Source organism: Rhea americana, unplaced genomic scaffold, assembly GCF_003343005.1.
Source record: "Rhea americana isolate MKP2758 unplaced genomic scaffold, rheAme1 scaffold_398, whole genome shotgun sequence".
NCBI lineage: Eukaryota > Metazoa > Chordata > Aves > Rheiformes > Rheidae > Rhea > Rhea americana.
The window spans coordinates 372,428-391,332 of NW_028186532.1; the positions used below are offsets into that span (position 1 = coordinate 372,428).

The following is an 18,905-nucleotide window of genomic DNA, read 5'->3' on the forward strand; positions in this document are numbered from 1 at the left end:
ATGGGAGACAGTGTCAAAAGCCTTGCTGAAGTCAAGGTACACAACGTCCACTGCTCTCCCCTCATGTACCCAGCCAGTCGTGCCATCAGAGAAGGTTCTCAGGTTGGTTAATCATGATTTCCCCTTGGTGAATCCATGCTGACTAGTCCTGTTCACCTTCTTTTCCTCCATATGTCTGAAGATGACCTCCAGGATGAGCTGTTCCATCACCCTTCCAGGGATGGAGGTGAGGCTGACTGGCCTATAGTTGCCTGGGTCCTCCTTGTTGCGCTTTTTGAAGACTGGAGTGACACTGGCTTTCTTCCAGTGCTCAGGCACCTCTCCAGTTCTCCGGGACCTTTCAAAGATGATGGAGAGCGGCCTGGCAACAACATCCACCAGCTCCCTCAGTACCCGTGAGTGCATCCCATCAGGGCCCATGGATTTGTGGATGTCTAGCCTGCCCAGAAGGTCTCTAATGCTATCCTCCTCAACCAAAGGAAAGTCTTCCCTTCTCCAGACTTTCTCCCTCAAATCCAGGCTGCAGGATTCCTGAGGGCTGCCCTTAGCAGTGAAGACTGAAGCAAAGGYGGCATTCAGTAATTCTGCCTTCTCTGTATCCCTTGTCACCAGGGCCCCCACCCCATTCAGTAGCGGGCCCGTATTTACCCAAGTCTACCTCTTGCTGCTGATGTATTTGAAGAAGCGCTTCCTGTTGTCCTTGACATCCCTTGCCAGACTCAATTCCAACTGGGCCTTAGCCTTCCTCACCGCATCTCTACATACTCTGACTGCATTCCTATAATCCTCCCAAGTAGCCTGTCCCCTCTTCCACAGTCTGTGTACTTTCTTCTTCTGTCKGAATTTGGCCAAGAGCTCCTTGCTCACCCAGGCAGGTCTCCTGCCCCTTCTGCTGCACTTCTTACTCATAGGGATGCACCGCTCTTGAGCTTGAAGGAGGTCCTGTTTGAATACTAGCCAGCTCTCCTGGACCCCCCTTCCCTCTAGGGCCTTAACCCATGAGACTCCACCAAGTAGGTCTCTGAAGAGCCCAGTGTCTGCTCTCCTCAAGTCCAGGGTTGCAATCCTGCTTGTTGCCTTACTTCTTTGCTGCAGGATCCTCAACTCCACCATCTTGTGGTCACTGCAGCCAAGGCTGCCCCCAGCCTTCACATCRMTAACCAGTCCCYYTCTGTTGGTAAGGACRWGGTYCAGCAGRACASCYTTCCTCGTAGGCTCCTCCACCATTTGTGACAAGAAGTTATCATYRATGCATTGCAGGAGCCTCCTGGACTGTTTGTGCCTTGCTGTGTTGTCCTTCCAGCAGATGTCAGGGTGGCTGAAGTCCCCCATTTTGTACAGTGGGCAAAGCAAGTGGACACTGGGAAGCTGATTTGCACTAGGGTAAAAAAGAGCTAAATGGAGGGAAAATCTGTCTAACCTGCATGTGTGCAAGGTTGATATGAGTGAGAAATGAATGTGGTGCAAAAATTCAATAAGTGTGTATCTATCTGTGGTATTTATATGTCCCACATCACTGCAGGATCTGAACCTCATACAGTCCCAGATGTGTTTATTCCCCAGTGCTGTTAATGGGTAATAAAGATCTTTCATCCTCTTGAAAGGAAAGGACAGAGGTTAAATGTCTCAGGCCATAGAGTTGGGACAGAACAAGGAATTGTCTCTGCGTTGCTTCAGTCCCAGGAGAATGCCTCAGCCTCCAGACTTCCTGTCTTCTTCAGTATAATGTGTGGTTATGTCTCTGAAACCATGCTGGCTCCTAGGAAAAGTGCAGAGATGCTGCAATTGCTTATTGCACAGAGTCACAGATGGATCTAAAGCATAATTTAATATAAAGATGAATACAAATAAGGCAGTGTCACTCTCTCATATTAATATATGATGCTTCATTGAAATTGGAACCCAGCCATGATGAACAGGCAGGTGGCAGGACCATTGCAGTCACCTGAGCAGAGCAAGGAGTTCTGAAAATAATGAACAACAAAGTTAAAAGCAGAGGCTGTGCCATGTCAGAGAGAATTCAGAAGTCCTGTAAGATTAATCCCTTTCAGGGCTGTCCCTGAGTGTGAGACCTTCGACAGATTCACCAAAGACTGTCAATTACACTCAGCTCCTCAGAAATCAGGACTTCCTTGGCTGCTCWCCGGATAGGCAGAAGTGGGACAGATTTTCTAGTTTTTCCCATCAGATTGATAGATGCTGGGACAGTGTGAAATCAAAGGGGTCTTTTTAATTTCTCCAGTTTCAGCTGGCATCCCATGAGGGGCTTTTCAACTTAATGCATTGGTCATGGGACAGGAGAGGATTCCCAGGACCTTGAACATCCAGAGCAGTCTGCTGTGGCCACCAGCTGAGCAATTCATCTGGCCCACAGCCCACTCACAAGTTGTCCCTGGAGGTATGAAGTGGTTCAGAGGGCTGGTGGATAGCAACCTGGTCTAGATGGTGCTGGTCTTCATAAAAATTTGAGGGCTTCAAGGAACAGCCCTAGAGGTTTGTTCATATGCTAGTAAAATGCCATGATTTTTAAGTCCCCCCACTTGTAGGAACCTTAAGATTCATTTTTTTTCTGTCCCATTTGTGTGCATATCTCTTTAATCCTCATGAATTTGCAGATTTGAATGAACTGTATTGATCCAGAATAAAATTGCAACCGAACCTACTAAATTTGACCTAAGCACAGTGAAATAGATGTTCTTGTTATTTCTACCCTAAAGTGAATAGCTGATAAATCTGCTCATAACTTGAATTTTGCAAATGAAGCACAGATCAGATTCTGTCCTACATTTAACATAGTGCCTAGCATACAACGATCTGCCCTTCTAGGAAGGTTTTGCTGTGGCAAGTCATTTACCTATTTTGCAACTACCTGCTGGAGGACGTGCCAAGTGTTTCATGGAGATATTTTAATTTTCTGCTTGGCTTGACTGAGTAGCTGTGATTTCTGGATGGTTTGTTAGATTTATGTAAGGTTATTAAGACCCAATAATGATGGGTTTTGCCAATACACCTGCCATTTATAATTGTCCAAAACGAGTAGAATTAAACCTCAACTAATATTACTGTTATTACCAATGCAATTAACAACAATAAAACGTGCCAACAGGATGAGAATTTCAGAGTGAAATTCTCAACAGTTCTCTTCCTGAAACTCTAGACCCAGTGGAACAACATTTTTGTAACAAATATGTTGCTGCAACTGAATATTACAGTCACTGTAATGCAGTTGGGTTTGGATGGTTAACAATCCCAGCCCTGCCTGTGCTGGCTACTGACCTTCTGGAAGCAACATGAGAAAGCCTAATTTCTGAGTTCATTCACAGTAGCACAAAGGCAGATTTCAGGACAGAAGGCAATATATGAGGCTTCCATGTGATGAACTGATGCAGGGCTTGTAGATTCTTTCTTGGTCTTACCCCTTGCCACACAACAGAGGGGTTAATATGCTGTAGAACATGGATTTGGAATTTTGGAGAGAGAGATCTTGAGCAGCAAATCCTTTGGGAGTCAAAGCAGTTGAGCTCAGGTTCACAGCTCTGCAGGTCCACCTGTTTTCCCCTTATGAGGAAGGTATGTATTATCCCTTTCTTCCTTTCTAAGAAGCCAACAGTTTGTTAGCAGGGATATCCATAATCTCAGGAAATGTGATAAACTGGTGGATTAACGCTCATTTTGAATTGCCCTGTGAAGCCCACTGCAGTTTTTGGAGGCCAGCTACTGGGCCTTGGCTTGAGCATGCAGGGCAAAATAATAGTTTCTTTGCACAAATGAATCATACTATCTTTAATTAAATTTTCTCGCTGATTGCTTTGGATGTGCATTCCTTCCTTCTACTCCTCTTCTTCATCATGGTGGAGAGTCTTCAACTCCCCCCTCCCCAAAAGTAAACTGGTACCAGTGTGACTTTGGCCAATTTGCTAAAATAATCTGTGCAAGTTGGTTGGTGCCACTTCCTACAGATCCTAGAGCTCTTGTCAGTGGTCTGCCAAGTATGAGACAAGCTTAGATCTGTTCATGGAAGCAGAAAAAGTGCTAGCAAGGCAACCAACATGGCACCTCAGCTAAGCCTCATTGGTACAGCAAGCCAAGTACCTCCGAGAGCCTCTCCTGGGCAGCTTGGCACCTCAGCAGAGCAGCATGTGCGGAGCTGGCAGGTGGGAAATGCTAGAGAGAGAGACTTGGATGGCTGTAGGTTTTGTGAGTACAGTATGCTCCCTTTAAACAAGTGCTGATGTGGGTGATGAGCTCTGTTGATTTTGGACAGAGGAGGGAGTGGGATTCCTGTTGTCCTAAGCAGTGCCACTGCAGGACTTTGGAACTGTGCATGCGCTGCGTCTCAGTGGACAGCCTAATACACATGCAACCCAAACCTTCTCCCTTCCTAATGCTCTTCACTTGCTGGTTAAGCATAAGCACTTCATCTGGTAGGCCTGGCTATAATCTGTCATTTTTAATGGGTAGAGCAATGCCTGGGTTTGATTACTGCAAAGTGATCAGGGYTTTGCAGAGAGCTGAATTCTGCCAACCACCAGAAAGTAAAGTGCTGTTAAATTTCATCTTCCCATCACTTGCGGGATGAGAGCTGACAGTTAAGGTAGAGAGCCCTTTTTATTTTTGCATAAACCCAAAGGAATAAGATGCACATTATCCACAACCTGTTATAAACTTATTTTCCATGAAAGCCTGTCCCTGCTAATCTCCATCTGAGCTCATTATTTACTGTAACATTGGCCAACAATTAGTCATTGAGCTTATTTTGATATGAGATCCTATTATGTTGTCACAGGGCTGATTTGAAGTTTTGACAAGCATTTGCTGAGAGGTAGTGACAGGCTTGGCTCGGGGTCCAAGAAAGAAGGCCTTGCAGAGGGAACTCCATCCAGCTTTCAAGGAGTCATCCTTCAGCTCCAGGAACAGCTCTTGCAAATCAGCAGTAGTATGTGAGGAGATTCCCGATCTCTATCTTTCCATGGCTGATTAAAGAGACTGATGCAGCACACTGCCTGCAAATTGGGATGTTTCAGGACACCTGCGAATTATGGCAAGTCAGCATGGAGGAGCATTCAAAAAATCGGATCTCAGCCTCTGTCAGAGTCGCGTAAGACTAATTGCTCCTGTGTGGTCCGCACCAAAGAGAGACAGCGTGAAGATTGACAGCTTCTTTGCTTCTGGAGTGCCTTTTGACAAGCCCTTAATGAGAATTTAAGTAGTTGTGTTAAATGAAAACTTGAGGGAGCCACATCCATTGCAAAACCACTCAGTTCCTCCTCACTCTTCTGGCACCTAGCCTAGCAGAGACCTGGCAGCGGTATTCCTCTAGCTGCCCTCATCTGAGGAGGGAGAAGGGCAGCAGCCAGGAAAGGGGACTTGCATTTGCTGCCTGTTTTCCTAACCTCTCATGCAGCAGTGCTGGGTAAGGCTGTCTCTGCTTGTGGTTGTTCTCTAGGAGCCTGCACATTTTCTGCTGCCGTTACTTTGCTCTTTCTGGCCTGCATTGACCTGCATGGGAAGAGCTGGCTGTTGGAGCATGTGGCTGAGAATGATTTCACTTTGGGAGGCAGAAGGAAAATAACCAACAGCCCTACATTATATAGTAATATAGGAAGGGAGAAGGAAAAAGGAAAGGCATTGCCAATACTGTGGGTCCTCCCTCTGGGAGAAGAGAGAGAACAAGCACAGGAATGCCACTGAGATCAGCCCATACATGTGCTCTGTGGCTCCTTCATACCCTGTGCACCTGCACTAAGTTGGATGATGGTCTGGTCTCCTGTGTCAAAAGAATAGAGACGTTCTTCCATATTGCTCCAAGTTTAGCATGAGATTTTCCAAATGCCTTCACTATTGGATTTTGCAATGCTCCTTTTGACTGCGGTTGGGATTCGCAGTCATCTTCAAAAGCTTCCTTTAAATGAGAAATCTGATTTAAAGTATCTAACTACTAACATGATGTTTGCAATAATCGGCAGTGCAAAGGAAGACAGCACACCACTCAYGGCAAAGGAAAGGCCATCAAGCAGGAAAAAAAAATCAAGAAAACCATTTAAAACATTACTCTGTTATGGCACCACCAGGGATCTCTCAACTCTTCTCAAGCATTTTTGAGTTAACTAATTGCCTTGTGGGAGAGAGGCATTACTATTCTTGCTTTGCAGATGAGGAATCTGAAACAGATGCATATTCTTAAAATGCCTTGTCCCTTARTGGAAGACTCAAAATAGAGCCTGGATCCATGGATTCTGGCTGCCTTGTCTATATATTGGCCAGTACTAGGAGTCAACTGAACTGAGTATTTTTGGATCTAAAATAACAAGGTTTTATCTGGATGGGGAACAGACTAATATCTTCCTACTATCTTCTAGGAAGGGAGAAGACAAAAGTCAGCTAAAAAATAGGGCGTGGCTAGCCATTAAAAGGCAACACTGCTTCCCCCAAAAAAGAGCTTTTGGGTTCTCATTACACCTTCATTCTGAAGCGTTAGTTAGCAGTTAACAGCTCTATTGGGTTTTGTGAGTTCAGCGGGGTTGACTGTGTACAGGGCTCATCTCCTGTGCGTATGACAGAGTAGGTGACATCAGAAACATGCCCCCTCACCACAGTCCTACCTCATGTGCTAAGACATGTTCTGCCAGCTCCAGCAGCTAATTAGAGCAGTCCTCCAGCCAGCTCTCCCTGGCCCTTCCTGGTCTACCGTCAATGTGTGGAGGTGGGGATGAGGAAGTTTTACTTCAAGGTTTAGTCTCAGTTTGCTGCATTGTTCCAGCAATTGTCTTGACTGCATTAGCCCCAAAGCCCAAAATGGAAGTTAGGAGCAATATCTGAGCTGCTTTCAGCCACTCTGATCAGGCTAGTTGCTTTTACAGGCCATTCACAGTCTCTGTTTTTCCCTTTCTATGCTGCTGTATAAGGTTTGAAAGATCAACATAATATTAGTCTAGCAGCAGCACTGTCAGTAACTTGTTCTTTTGTCCAGAGCTTGGTCCTCTCCAAGCACCACATATACCTTACCTTGCTGCAGATGACGTTGAAATGTCTAATGCCCAGGTGAAGCTTTCTCAAGAGCATGTTGCAACATTGTGCCTTGAATGCTCTCTGCCTTTACACACCCTTTATGGTTCCTTAACCTGAGTCCTGCTAAGGACAAGACAGTAGCTGCCATGTTCTGAGTCACACACACTTCATCATTGGCCTGTCATGGGTAATGGGTACAGCAGGCTTTAAAACAACCATCCTGATGGCCTCTATCACCACGTCTTTTCTTGATGGGAATAACTGGGAGAAGAGCTTCTGCACCATCTAGCAGGAAGGAAGTAATTTGGAAGAGCAGGGGAGAARGGTCAATCTTATAAATCATGAATGGTGAAGCCCTAGGATGAAGCACAGGGTGTATTGCCACTGAGGTCTTTGGGCACCTGAGTTAATGTATATGCCAAGAGCAGTCAACATTTGATTTTCAGTGCTTTTCTCCCTGGTTGTTTATTTTCATGTGTGTACTGCCTGCTGGAGGTTGCATGCATAGCTTGGGGCTGCTGATTTAGGAGTTAAGACCTGCTGAAATCAAGCTAGAGCTGGTGAAACCTGGATTTCTCTGCCCCTCCCCAGTCCTTCAAAAAGAGAAATAAACATTCTGAGCATGTGTTATAAAAAAGAGAAATGGGTGACTTCATCGTTTCTAACATGAGACATGTTTTACACATAGGATTGAGATGGAGCATGTGGGTGAGTGTGTGTCATTACAGGTCCTTCTCTGTGCATGACTTGTAGAAAAGTGTCAGCGAAAGAGCTTTTCCTTTCAGCTCCAGAGAGCCCAGATTCAGTAGCCATCAAGAGAGAACTAACTGGCACTTGTTGTGGATTTGAATTTCAGATACTTCCTTTGACTGGAAGAAATGTGCAACGTCACAGTCAGTGTTTTTGCAGCTGCCTCTTTATGCCCTAAAGGACCGGGTGTCCACTGGGTTACAGTTCTGCTGATTTAAAACCCACATTTGATCGTATTTTTACCCACACTGGTTGCTCCTCTGATTTCCTTTCTACTTCAGTCACCAAACTGTGATATAAGAAGGTTCCAGGGTGCTAAGATTTACGTGCAATCCCTGGTTGCTGCAAGACTATACGTGCATGACTTGTGCCTTCAGGGTCTTGATACTTAAAACGAGACTGCGCGACTCTTATCTATAGTCTGAAAGTGCTGCCATTTGCTTCAGTACTAGTTAGTTCCTTTTACCCTGAGTGCATGGCTACCTTACATRCATGGCTTCCCAATACAGCTTGTTCATCCCAGTGATCAGATGGTTTAAAGACATCAGGTAAATTACTATATTGAAGGTAAAAGAAGAAAAGCTGTTTGTTAGTACATGGGTTTTTTGATATTTTTTTCTTATATTCTCCTTCTATATCATATATGTTGCTACTGTGACTGTCTTCACTCCAGACTGTTCAGTCTTGCTCTGCTGGGGTAGCGTGCAGGCTGTTCACAGAGGGGGGCTTGCCTGGCAGGAAACCCCAACAGATGCTACGGTTGTGCTACATATCCCCAATAGAGAACCAAAAATGGAGCTTCCTGTCTTACAGGGGCAGGAAGATGCGTTTGTCAGGGAGCTGTCCCACCCTTGTTAAGAATTAGCATCCGTTTACATTACTCACAGGAACGTTTCAGAGATTTGCTCCTCTAGCAGGGAGAACTGAGATGGATTTGCCCCATATTTACTGTATCAAGTGACCTGTTCAGATCTCTGCAAAATGTGAACAACTTGTAGCATGAGTATGTTCCCCCTCCGATCTGAAATCAAAGTATGAGTCTCTGTGATGCTCACAGTATCTTGGTCTATGAATTTGGTAGCCTGCATCCCTGCTGGATAGCTGCATTTAGCTCTTGGTATCTTAATGTGGTCATTCAAGGGTCTGAGGAAAATTCCCTGGAAATAGATGAAGATCACATTCAAGATTATTGTAGAATATCCAAGAACAGGAAAGATGCTAGCTTAACTCGTAGTGACCAGGACATCTTGTTTTCACTGGTATGACTTGCTGCATGTGACATCCCTTACATCCAGGAGAGCATTCATTAGTCAGAATGGCTCCAGTTACCAGAGCGGCTGTTCATTTATTCATTATTTGTCTTGAAATGTCATGGTTTTTATTGTGCAGAGCTTAAGTTTAGAGCTGTAAAATCCCTGCCAGCATCCATGCTCAGAAGAGCACATAGGACTTTGTATAGCATCATAAAAGTAGACTGGAATAAACCAATATAATATGATAAACTTTCATATAAAAGTTGCTCAATCAAAATGAAGGAGTCTACTAAATAGAAGATGGGAGATTTAATTAAGGATCTCCAAATAGAATTCTGACTCTAGCTCCACGTTTCTATATTTGGAAACTTCCATCATAAAGCACCTCCATTCATCTATCCTTACATGCATTGAAACATATTGTCAGCGAACATAAATCTAATCTGACTCAAGGACTTTAAAGGTCTGTTTCTCATTTTAGGTAAGAGTTTCCTACATGACACAGGTTGCATGGAGAGACTTTACACTAGGCATCAATTACATCCACTTAAAAAAGCCACAGCATTAAGAGGCCTTTGAGAATATAAGTAAAATGGTCAGCATCTTTTTACAGCATTCATTTTTATAGCAGTTAGGAAAATGCCAGAATTGTAAGAGTTAACAGTAGAGAAATATGGGAAACTATTTTTGCCAGCACTCTGAAAAAGGACCTTTTTATAGATACTGTGGAAATGAAAATGAAGTTAGTGTTTGTTTCACTGAATTCATGCACAAGCATGACTGGAGGATGTGGTCAGAAAACACATTTATAAATGCAGGGCCAGATACAGAGCAGTGGAAATTAGTCGCCCCTCAGCTGCCTCCCTGTGGTTTACACCTGTGAAGGATGTGACCCACCGTGTTTGAAACGCACTCCAGAAATGGAAAACAGAGATTTGAGGAGATAGTTTGACAGCGACTTCCCAGGACTGTGGGAAAAAAAAAAAGAGAGAGTTTTGGCATACGGAAGATGTTACCACCACGTGACTGGTTTTAATTTGCCCTTTCAAATGTTGTTAATGAAGTTAAAAGCTAGATTACTTACTGACATTTTTTCATCTAAGATAACAGTTTGTGTCTCATTCAGCCCACAATGACCACAATTCCTCCTGATTTCTGCAAAAGGTGTCGAGTGAAATGAATTGATGAATTGCACAGCAGTCCTATTTTATCCTCTGTTGCATATAAATTGCCTGTTTTTTAAATTCTACAGTATTTCTCTGCTGGAGCAATAACTTGAACATTCATCTCCACCCTGAATGCACATAGAGCTTTAGTGTACTGGGAACCCATACTAGCAGGCCACCAGTGTGATAGTTGAAGCTGTGGCTCTACTGGTGGTCAAGCTAGCAGTGATCTGGCTGCTCTGTGCGGTCAGAATAGCGTTTTGCAGAGAGAATTCAGTTGCTCAAGTTGTCTTTCCCTGAATGAGTCAGCCTGGGCCAAGTTAATCTTTCAGCAAGGACAAGCCTGTCGTTCAGCCATCTAAAATTCCTGGAAACCCCTCATATGAGATGCCAGCAGCTGGTTTCTCAGGGACCAGGCACATGGTCATAYGGCAGATGCTTTCATAACCAGTCCGTCAAATGATGGGAAGCTGAAAAAGATCTCTGTAACATACTTCAGAACATCGTACCCTGGGTCCTCCTAGCTTGTCCTCTCTGCTCCACAATGCTGGGCAGCAACWGGGCGCTGTGGTGCCCAGTGGAGCTCCCCTGCACACTGGACCATTGCGTCCCTGGTGCTCTTGCTCTGTGTATCAGGCTCGTTTTGTCTCTTGAGCAAGGGAAGAGTCCCAGGGCAGGGAAAATGAGTAGCACATAATGCAAAAGCAAGGAAGAAAGAAAAAGTGCTGGGAATAAGTGTGATGACACAACATAAAACATATTTTATTACTGCATGCTCTAGTGGAGGATGCTCTGGTGTGTGTATGGGAGGGAATTTCAGAGRAAAGGGATATCAAATAGCCTGCAGGGCCCTTGAGAAACATTTCTGTGATCCATAAATACTTGAGACTTGATTCCTCTTTCTGTTACTTTGATACCACTTCTTCTCAAGCTAAGGTCTCTTGGACTATAGGTGGGCTGTAATGCATCAAACTGGTAGACCATCTCATGCATGAAGGAAAGCATAAATCAAGGGAATGTYCTGAGTTTTGCCTAAGTTTTGAGTAGGAAATGAGAACTGTTGTGCAAACATTGTTCAAGATAGTTGTGGGATTTTTTTCCCCTCTAAAACTCTAGGGGGTTCTTTGATTAGAAAGCGTGAAAAAGGTGTAGTAGAGCAACCTTATTTTTTGGATGATAATAGCTACACCATAAGATCACCTCTTGCTTTCTTAGCACTGTAAAGCTGCCCCAGTATCAATGATAACATTTATTGTCGTAAAAACTTTTTTTTTGACTGATATTATTCATAGGTGCTAGTGTTCTAAGGGTTAATCTTGGTAAATGCTGGTTGAATATTGTATTTCAATTTTCCTACGTAAGAAAGGAATTTTACAGATGGCAGAAAATAAAAGTAAAGTTTCTGTTTGTTTGTATTCATGAAGGAATGTGACTTAGGGATGTAGCAGAAAAGCACATTTACAAGGGCAATGCATAAAATACACTCTAGTAGGGGAAAATCAGATTTTAGGAGACAGATCAGCAGTGGGGAACTGCTGAAAAAATGGATCATAATTTAGGCGATGAAAGATGTTACTGTCACATGACTGTCTGCATCTCCTCCAGTGTTATTAGTTAAGGAAGTCAAGGAGTGACTTAGTGTTTGGACACTTTTTGTGGCTATGAATCCCTTTCACATATGGATTTCCGTCCATTTGAGGCCCCTGTGGGCTGTACAGAGAAATGTCAGTTCTCTTAATAGATTTAGAGTCACAGGAAATCATAAAACATCTAGTCTCAACTTGTCTGTAACACAGGCTGTGCCACTACCTGTTACCATAAGTAGCTTTACTTCCCTTGGAGTTTGCCAGATCATGATTTGAAGACATTCAGAGATGGAGTATTCCCCCCATTCCCTTGGTTCCAGGTGTTTGATCGCTGTTAGAAATGTATGCCTCATTTCTTATACAAAGAGAAGGTTTCTGCTTTCATAGAATCATAGAATCAGTAAGGTTGGAAGGGACCTCTGGAGATCTTCTAGTCCAACTCCCCTGCTCAAGCAGGGTCACCTAGAGCATGTTAGACAGGGTTGCATCCAGGCGGACCTTGAGTATCTCCAGAGAAGGAGACTCCACAACCTCTCTGGGCAACCTGDKCCAGTGCTCTGTCCCTCTCACAGTGAACAAATTCCCTCTCACGTTCAGGCAGAACTTCCTGTGCTTCAATTTCTGCCCATTGCCTCTTGTCCTGTCACGCGGGACAACCTTTCAACTTCATTGTGGACTTCCCAAGTAAATCGGCCCTCTTAATGTATTATTAGCAACTTGGCAAACTGCTCTTCGTCAGTGAACCCTTCTGTCCACATGGGGCTCTACTTAAATCAGTGAGTTTAGACATGGTGTTAATTTGTTAGCAATTCTTAATTCCTTGTGGTTTGTTAATATAGAGATGTTACATAGCTATAGTATATTGAAGGTTATATCCTTAGGCATCCAGTTTTCCTGGCAGATGGGTACAATCCCCTCTTACAGACCAGGCTGCTTATGCTTTCTTAGCACCTCCTGATGATTTTCAGTGCTGAAAAGTGCAACCTTACTCTGGTGTTACACCCACAGGAAATATCTTTACTTTGCTGGAACAAAAACAACGATTCGGAATGGAGAGAGAAAAAAGTGTCAAGCTTTGCTTTGCTCTGGTAGTCTACAAAGAGTTGGCAAGAAGCGTGAAGTTTTCCAAAGTGTCCAGTTATATGAGCTTCTCTGTTCACCTGATAACTGTGCTAAAGCCTGTCCTCTTCTCAGAGCTTTTGGAAAGCTCGGGTCTGGGCTCCTTGCACAATCACAATCACAGGGTGGAAGGTACTTTCTGTAAAGCAGAAGGAAATAAAGCACATCTTTCTCATATACCTAACGCTACTTTCTGGTTAAGTACATGAGCTGTTGGCTTCTTGCCTTCAGATGTGAGCCTGTGCAGTGCTGTGCTGTTTACCCAATACAAAGTGTATAAAAGAAGCATGTGCTTGGGAAGAGCTCGTTTTCACTTGTCTTCCCTCTCCTGCTGCCTTGTGACTTCCCCTAGTCAAAATGTTGAGCCCRTTTCCAGCTACAATTGGCTGTTAACAAGTTCCTTTTGACATCCCCAAAGGCTTTGGACTCTGTAGGTGTGCTGAAGGCCAGAAGTCTGTGACTTAGCATGGAAAGTGCTGCCTGTGACCTTATACCTTTTGCTTTCAGATTTGACCATAATCCTCCATCTCTCTAGTGTCTTTTCTTCGAGCAGCCTCAGAAAGCCAGTGTACTTCCCTACTTTGATCTCATCATCATGTCCTAGCACACATGGGGCAAGCTTACAAACAGAATGAAGGGCTTTACTCTGACGCACACTGTTAACATGGCAGTCGCACTCATCCTGACTTCCTTTCTTTTCATGTTTCCCCAGGTCGTTGCACTGTCGTCATGGAGTCTCTTGAGAGATTCAATCTACTATACACTGTCCGTTGTTGCACTCATTGTGGTAAGTTTTTGAAGATTACTATACATGTTTTTCCTCTGTGGGAGTCCATGTCCCTACTGCAGCCTCTGAAGGGACTATGTTAAGAAACTGTAATCTGGTGGCTAAGGTCCTAGCTCTAGGAATCATGTGACTTCCTGCTTAGGGAAAAATGTATTTTCGGTCTCCCTGGTTCTGTCACAGAGAACCAAGCGTAAGTGATGGAAGAAGGTCCTAAAAGCCTGGAGAAAGAGCTGGGGAAAAGAGGTGCTACAGTCTTTGGGCAGGGGTGGAGTACAAAGCTGAAAGCCCACACAACAGCCCTGCTTCCAGTTCCAATGTGGATGTGTGGTTAGATCTTCTCCACACAGCAACACCTCCTGTTTTCTACTGGCTCTGCTTCCCAAAGAGATCCTACCTACCAGTAAGGAGGCATCAACAATAAGGAAATCCTCAACAATTACAAAACATTACACTGTGTTAGATATGTCCACGTATATTTGTGGGCACAGGTCTTATTCAGTGCACACTATCAGCAAATCCTCTAATGAAGGTTACAGTTTCAGTAATTCTCAGTGCTGCTCTTAATCCAGCTTCCAAGATGCTCCATAAGTACTCTGAAACTCTCAAAATCAGGCCACACAGTGAAGAACTGTTAGTATGAGCGCTTAAGACACTGCCATCGGCTTAGAATGACCTTTGCAACCAATACGAAACAAAGTCAGAAAATGCAAAAACTGAGTTTTCTGGAAACAGGTACTGCTTTGCATGACTTTTTCTTTGGACATGAAGACCCTAGATTCCCCAGAAGATGAAGGGTGGTTTTGTGGGGTTAACTTTAATTTGTAAGCAAGAAGAAGGGAACTTTATAGTGAGTAGATGAACATTTGCATTTCTAAAGTTGGTGCCGTTTTTATTCATCACGATTTCACCGTTGTGGAGTTTTTTGCCTTCACTGTGCAAGTGCCTGTATACGACGTGCATATTCTGTAGGTACAGATGCCTATCTCTGAAATCTCTGAGGGTTCGTCTCAACTTGTTTGTACTTTTATCTCCCACACTGCAAGGTCAGCCTTTTAGCATCTTATGAAAAATAACTTGTCTTTAGTCTAATTCATGCGCCAATGCTGCTGCTGCTAGAATAAAAGCTGCATAATTATTAGCAATAAGCTTCAAAAGACTCTTTTTTTTACTTTGACAGCTCAACAGTAACATCATACCAAAAAGTGTGTTCCTAAACAGTACACTCAGCCATTCCTACTAATTGTAAAAATTGCACTATATGAGCATAAAGACATATATTCATATAAGCAGAAAGACACATATTAAAACTAGCAGTCATTCTCTTAGTTTACTCCAAAGGAAGCACAGATTTCAGCAGCTGCCTGGCATTTAACTTGTTTTCTGGATTGAGTGTTTCATTACAAATTAAAGATCTCTTGTTGACCTTGTTATTGGTTTTCCAGTTCTTCAAGCAAGGCAGCATTTTTTGTGGCCAGTTCATCCTTTTGTCATCAGCTGCTTTGATGTGCTGAGAATCATTCTCATCTTCTTGTGTCCAATGCATCCCTGAAATTCCTAGTTACATGTCTTATGTAACTCCAATTCGTAGTGCTCATTGAATCGACATCTCTGTTCTCCTAAAGAAGGCTCTGGTGTCCTGTTCTTTATTTCTGTGTAAGCTATTTTTCATGATTACAGAACTGCAACAGTCCTCTTCCTTTGGGACTATAGTCAATAATACCAGGATACTGTTATTTTTTCCTAAGCGTTGTCTTGGCTTCTCTCAAGATCTGCACCCACTCTTTTGCTGGTCTGGTTTGTCCACTCTGTGGAAGTGAGTGAGAGGAAAGTGGCCCTTCAACTGGGACAGGAATAAGCTGTATTGTTAAGAGCTGGCATGAGCTGCAACAGGACTTGGCGTTCTGTTTTGTTGCTTTGGTGTCAGACTTTGACGTGTGCAAAAGCCTTTATGTCACATACTATTGATTCTTTCAGTGAAAATCTGAAGACAGAAAACCACAGAAGACCTAACATCCTCCTGGGAATAAAAAGCAATTGCTAGAAGCCAGGCAGCTGCAGAAAGGCCAGGACTTCCCTGTCCCACACCCCTTCTCCCAGGGCACAGCTCCGTTCCAGGGCAATCTCCCTGTTGCAGATACGATAAGTCAGCAAGGATTTTTCTGTGAGGGGTCCAGAGTACTCTCCACATGTTAAGGAGATGCTTAGCAGATGGGAACTGAGACCATACACATCTCAGCTGATACAAGCTGTACATCCCTGAGAAACACTGTCCACTTCTGCGGCTGCTCTGTGATCCGAAGGAAACCGCTTGCTCTCTTGCTTTCAGAGGATGTGCAGTGATGTTGGAATGGATGGTTAGTTCATGTTGCCACAAAGATAGCTTGTTTAATGAAAGATAAGAGGGAGCCTGACCAATTACAGGTGTAGGTTCATCAGCCGTATAAACTGCTTTGCTCTTATCCTATCAGCCATCAAAGACTTCTAGCCATTTTCCTGTGAGATATAAAGCATCTTTTATCATTACATGAAAAAAAACACAAATTGTCCTGTATTAGACCTAAAAAGCCCCATATCACAATTTTTACACTAGCACATAGGTGTATTAAAGCAACATCCAGACACATACAGGACCCACTTGAACAGGACAGTTGAAAAGGTGAAGTCTGTTCTTGTTCAGCAGAATCTGTAAATATATTCTTCACATCTTGTTTGTCTTCAATTTTAGGAGCTTGAACACTTTATAGAAATAATTTTCAAGATCAGAACATTGAGACTTGCCTGCAGCGAAAATACGATTGTCTGCCCTGAGGGGTGATATTACTTGCAGCAGGTTCCTCACATATTATTTTAAACAGCAGATTGTGGTGCTCCAGTGTGAGTTGCTCACCATTGGTGTCTTACCTTCTCATAAATATGCCTATGGGGAAATAAATACACTCCTGCCAGTGTTGAATATTTCAAGTTTGTAGGTTCAACAACTTCAAAAAATCTTGACGTTCTGCTGTGTAAATCAATGTGGCTTAGTCTTCTTCCCTTTCCAGCAGCAAAGGAATTGCAGTGCTGCTGCAGTAAATAGCAAAGCAGTAAACTCACTTGTTCAGTGCTCCAGGCCAGGTGATAAGAATGAGTGAACTCTAAACCACACAGATTATAAGCAGATAAACTCGGTTTATCACATTTACCTCACTTTGATTTGGCCTTATAACTTTTTTGCCCTCAAAATAATATTTCAAAGCTGCCTTGTCATCCATTAAAGCCTGTCAAAACTGTTATTTCTTACTCCCCTTGAAAGGAAAAAATCACGATGCTTCTTAACTTGGAGGGACATGGTCAGAGTCATTAGTGAAGAAAGTGGGATTGGTGCTATTTCTAATTGCAAAGGTCACTGCCCATGCTTTCGTGTCCTGTCGCACCAACACATCATTGTAGCCCAAAATAGCCATTGTCAGATGAAATCATGGTGAGTGGGAGCCGTAACTTATAACATGCATAATGTTCTACAGTCATGTTTTCTACTCATAATGGATATAAGCACAGTTTGGTGCTTACTACCAAACGAGAGTTGCTATTTACAGACTGTATAGCTTAAGGGATATATTTCACTGTGCTTTTGAAAGGTCATTTCCTTTCCCTTGGTTCTCTCTGGTACTGCTTCCATGGAGATGCTTTCCTAATGCAAATACAACGTTTACACCTCTTCATGTAGTAGGGAGCTCCAACCACATGTAGATGCTACAGAAGGACTAAATGGAAAGTAACCTCCTCGTAAAAGTTGAAAACTGGACAGAGTGGCTTTCCAGGCTGTGAAGCAGTAGGGTTGCTGTGTGTGATATACTAGCACAGACCCCTCAGAGAGGTGCAGCTTAGCCATGATGAAGTGTAGGCCCCCCATCTGCAGGTCAGCCACGATGAAGCGTTAACCCCCTTATGCAGTTAAGCCACAATGAAGCGTTGGCCCCCATCTACTGCTCTGCCATGATGAAGCATTGGCCCCCATCTGCCACTCTGCCATGACGAAGTGTTGGCCCTCAACTGCTACTCGGCCACGATTAAGCTTTGGCCCTCTTCTGCCACTTGGCCATGATGAAGTCTTAATTCCAACTGCAGCTCGACCGTGGTGATGTGTTGGCTCCCATCTGCTGCTCTGCCATGATGAAGAGTCAGCCCCCATCTGTAGCTTGGCCACAGTGAAGTGTTGACCCCCTTCTGCAGCTCAGCCACAATGAAGCTTTGGCCCCCATCTGCAGCTTGGCCACAACGAGCATCGGCCCCCATCTGGCGCTCTGCCATGATGAAGCATTGACCCTTTTCCAGAGAATAAGCTGGTCACAGCTCGGCGTCCAGTTTCCCCACTGCATGCTGTGGAGCCTCATTCGCAGCTGTCCTGTAGCCCAAATGCAGTGGTTCGGTGCTCAGGGAAGGGGCACAGCTGTTCTGCTTGTGGCCTGGGTGAAGGGGCAGCTCTCCAACCATCAGGACGTGGTGTGGCGAAGTCTCGCAGCGCAGGCTGAGAGCTGSGATAAGGTGAGCGCCCTGCTCTATGAGAGATGCCCAGACGCTTGCAGTGGAGGCAGCAGCAGAGGGAGGCTGGATGCTGCTGGAGACACCCACCRTGAAGCTCCCCTCTGCTCTCAGCATCTGCTGCTGGTGGCCGCGAAGTGGGGAAGTGCCCAGCTGTGAAACAGGACAGCCATCTACCGGCCACCAGCAAAAGCTGGTCTGCAATCTGCCTCAAACACTGAAAACCAAATGCAGATGGACAAGCAGCCCGTGGCAGTATTTTTTCCCAGGCACACAACGTCTCGGAGAGACCGTGCCGAAGAAGGGCATGTTTCCTCCCTGGGAAGCCTTGCGCAATGTTATTATGGAAGCTGGGCTGTAGAGGGGCTGAAACGGCTGTAGCCATGGGTGGTACTGTACGAGGCCCTCGTGGCCATCAGGTAGGAGACCCAGCTGTGGTTTGGCGGGGGGACAGCCCACCAGCAGGCCCCGGTTGGGCAGGAGGGCAGGATGGGACAGTGCCCCGAGCCTGCGGCTGCTCCATGCCCTGCACAGCTCCGCAGCTCTTCCACCTGCAGTCGTGGTTTGTTTCTAACGTGCCTCTTTCTAAACCTTTCCTCCACAGTTTATTTATGATGAAAAGGTTTCATGGTGAGTATATCTGGCAGTGAATGCCTTTTCTTGTTTTACTCTGATCATGACACAAGAGCTGCAAAAAAGGGGGGTTAGTGGGAAG

General features: G+C 44.4%; 1 protein-coding gene across 1 annotated transcript in view; it reads left to right on the forward strand.

Annotated features, from left to right (window-relative positions):
• Nucleotides 1-18,905, forward strand: part of SLC24A3 (solute carrier family 24 member 3) — a 211,535-nt gene that overhangs the window by 166,015 nt on the left and 26,615 nt on the right. Inside the window, exons 7-8 of the mRNA XM_085313839.1 lie at nucleotides 13,595-13,669; nucleotides 18,795-18,820. Coding sequence (XP_085169965.1) covers nucleotides 13,595-13,669; nucleotides 18,795-18,820 — 101 coding nt within the window. The remainder of the gene's footprint in view (nucleotides 1-13,594; nucleotides 13,670-18,794; nucleotides 18,821-18,905) is intronic.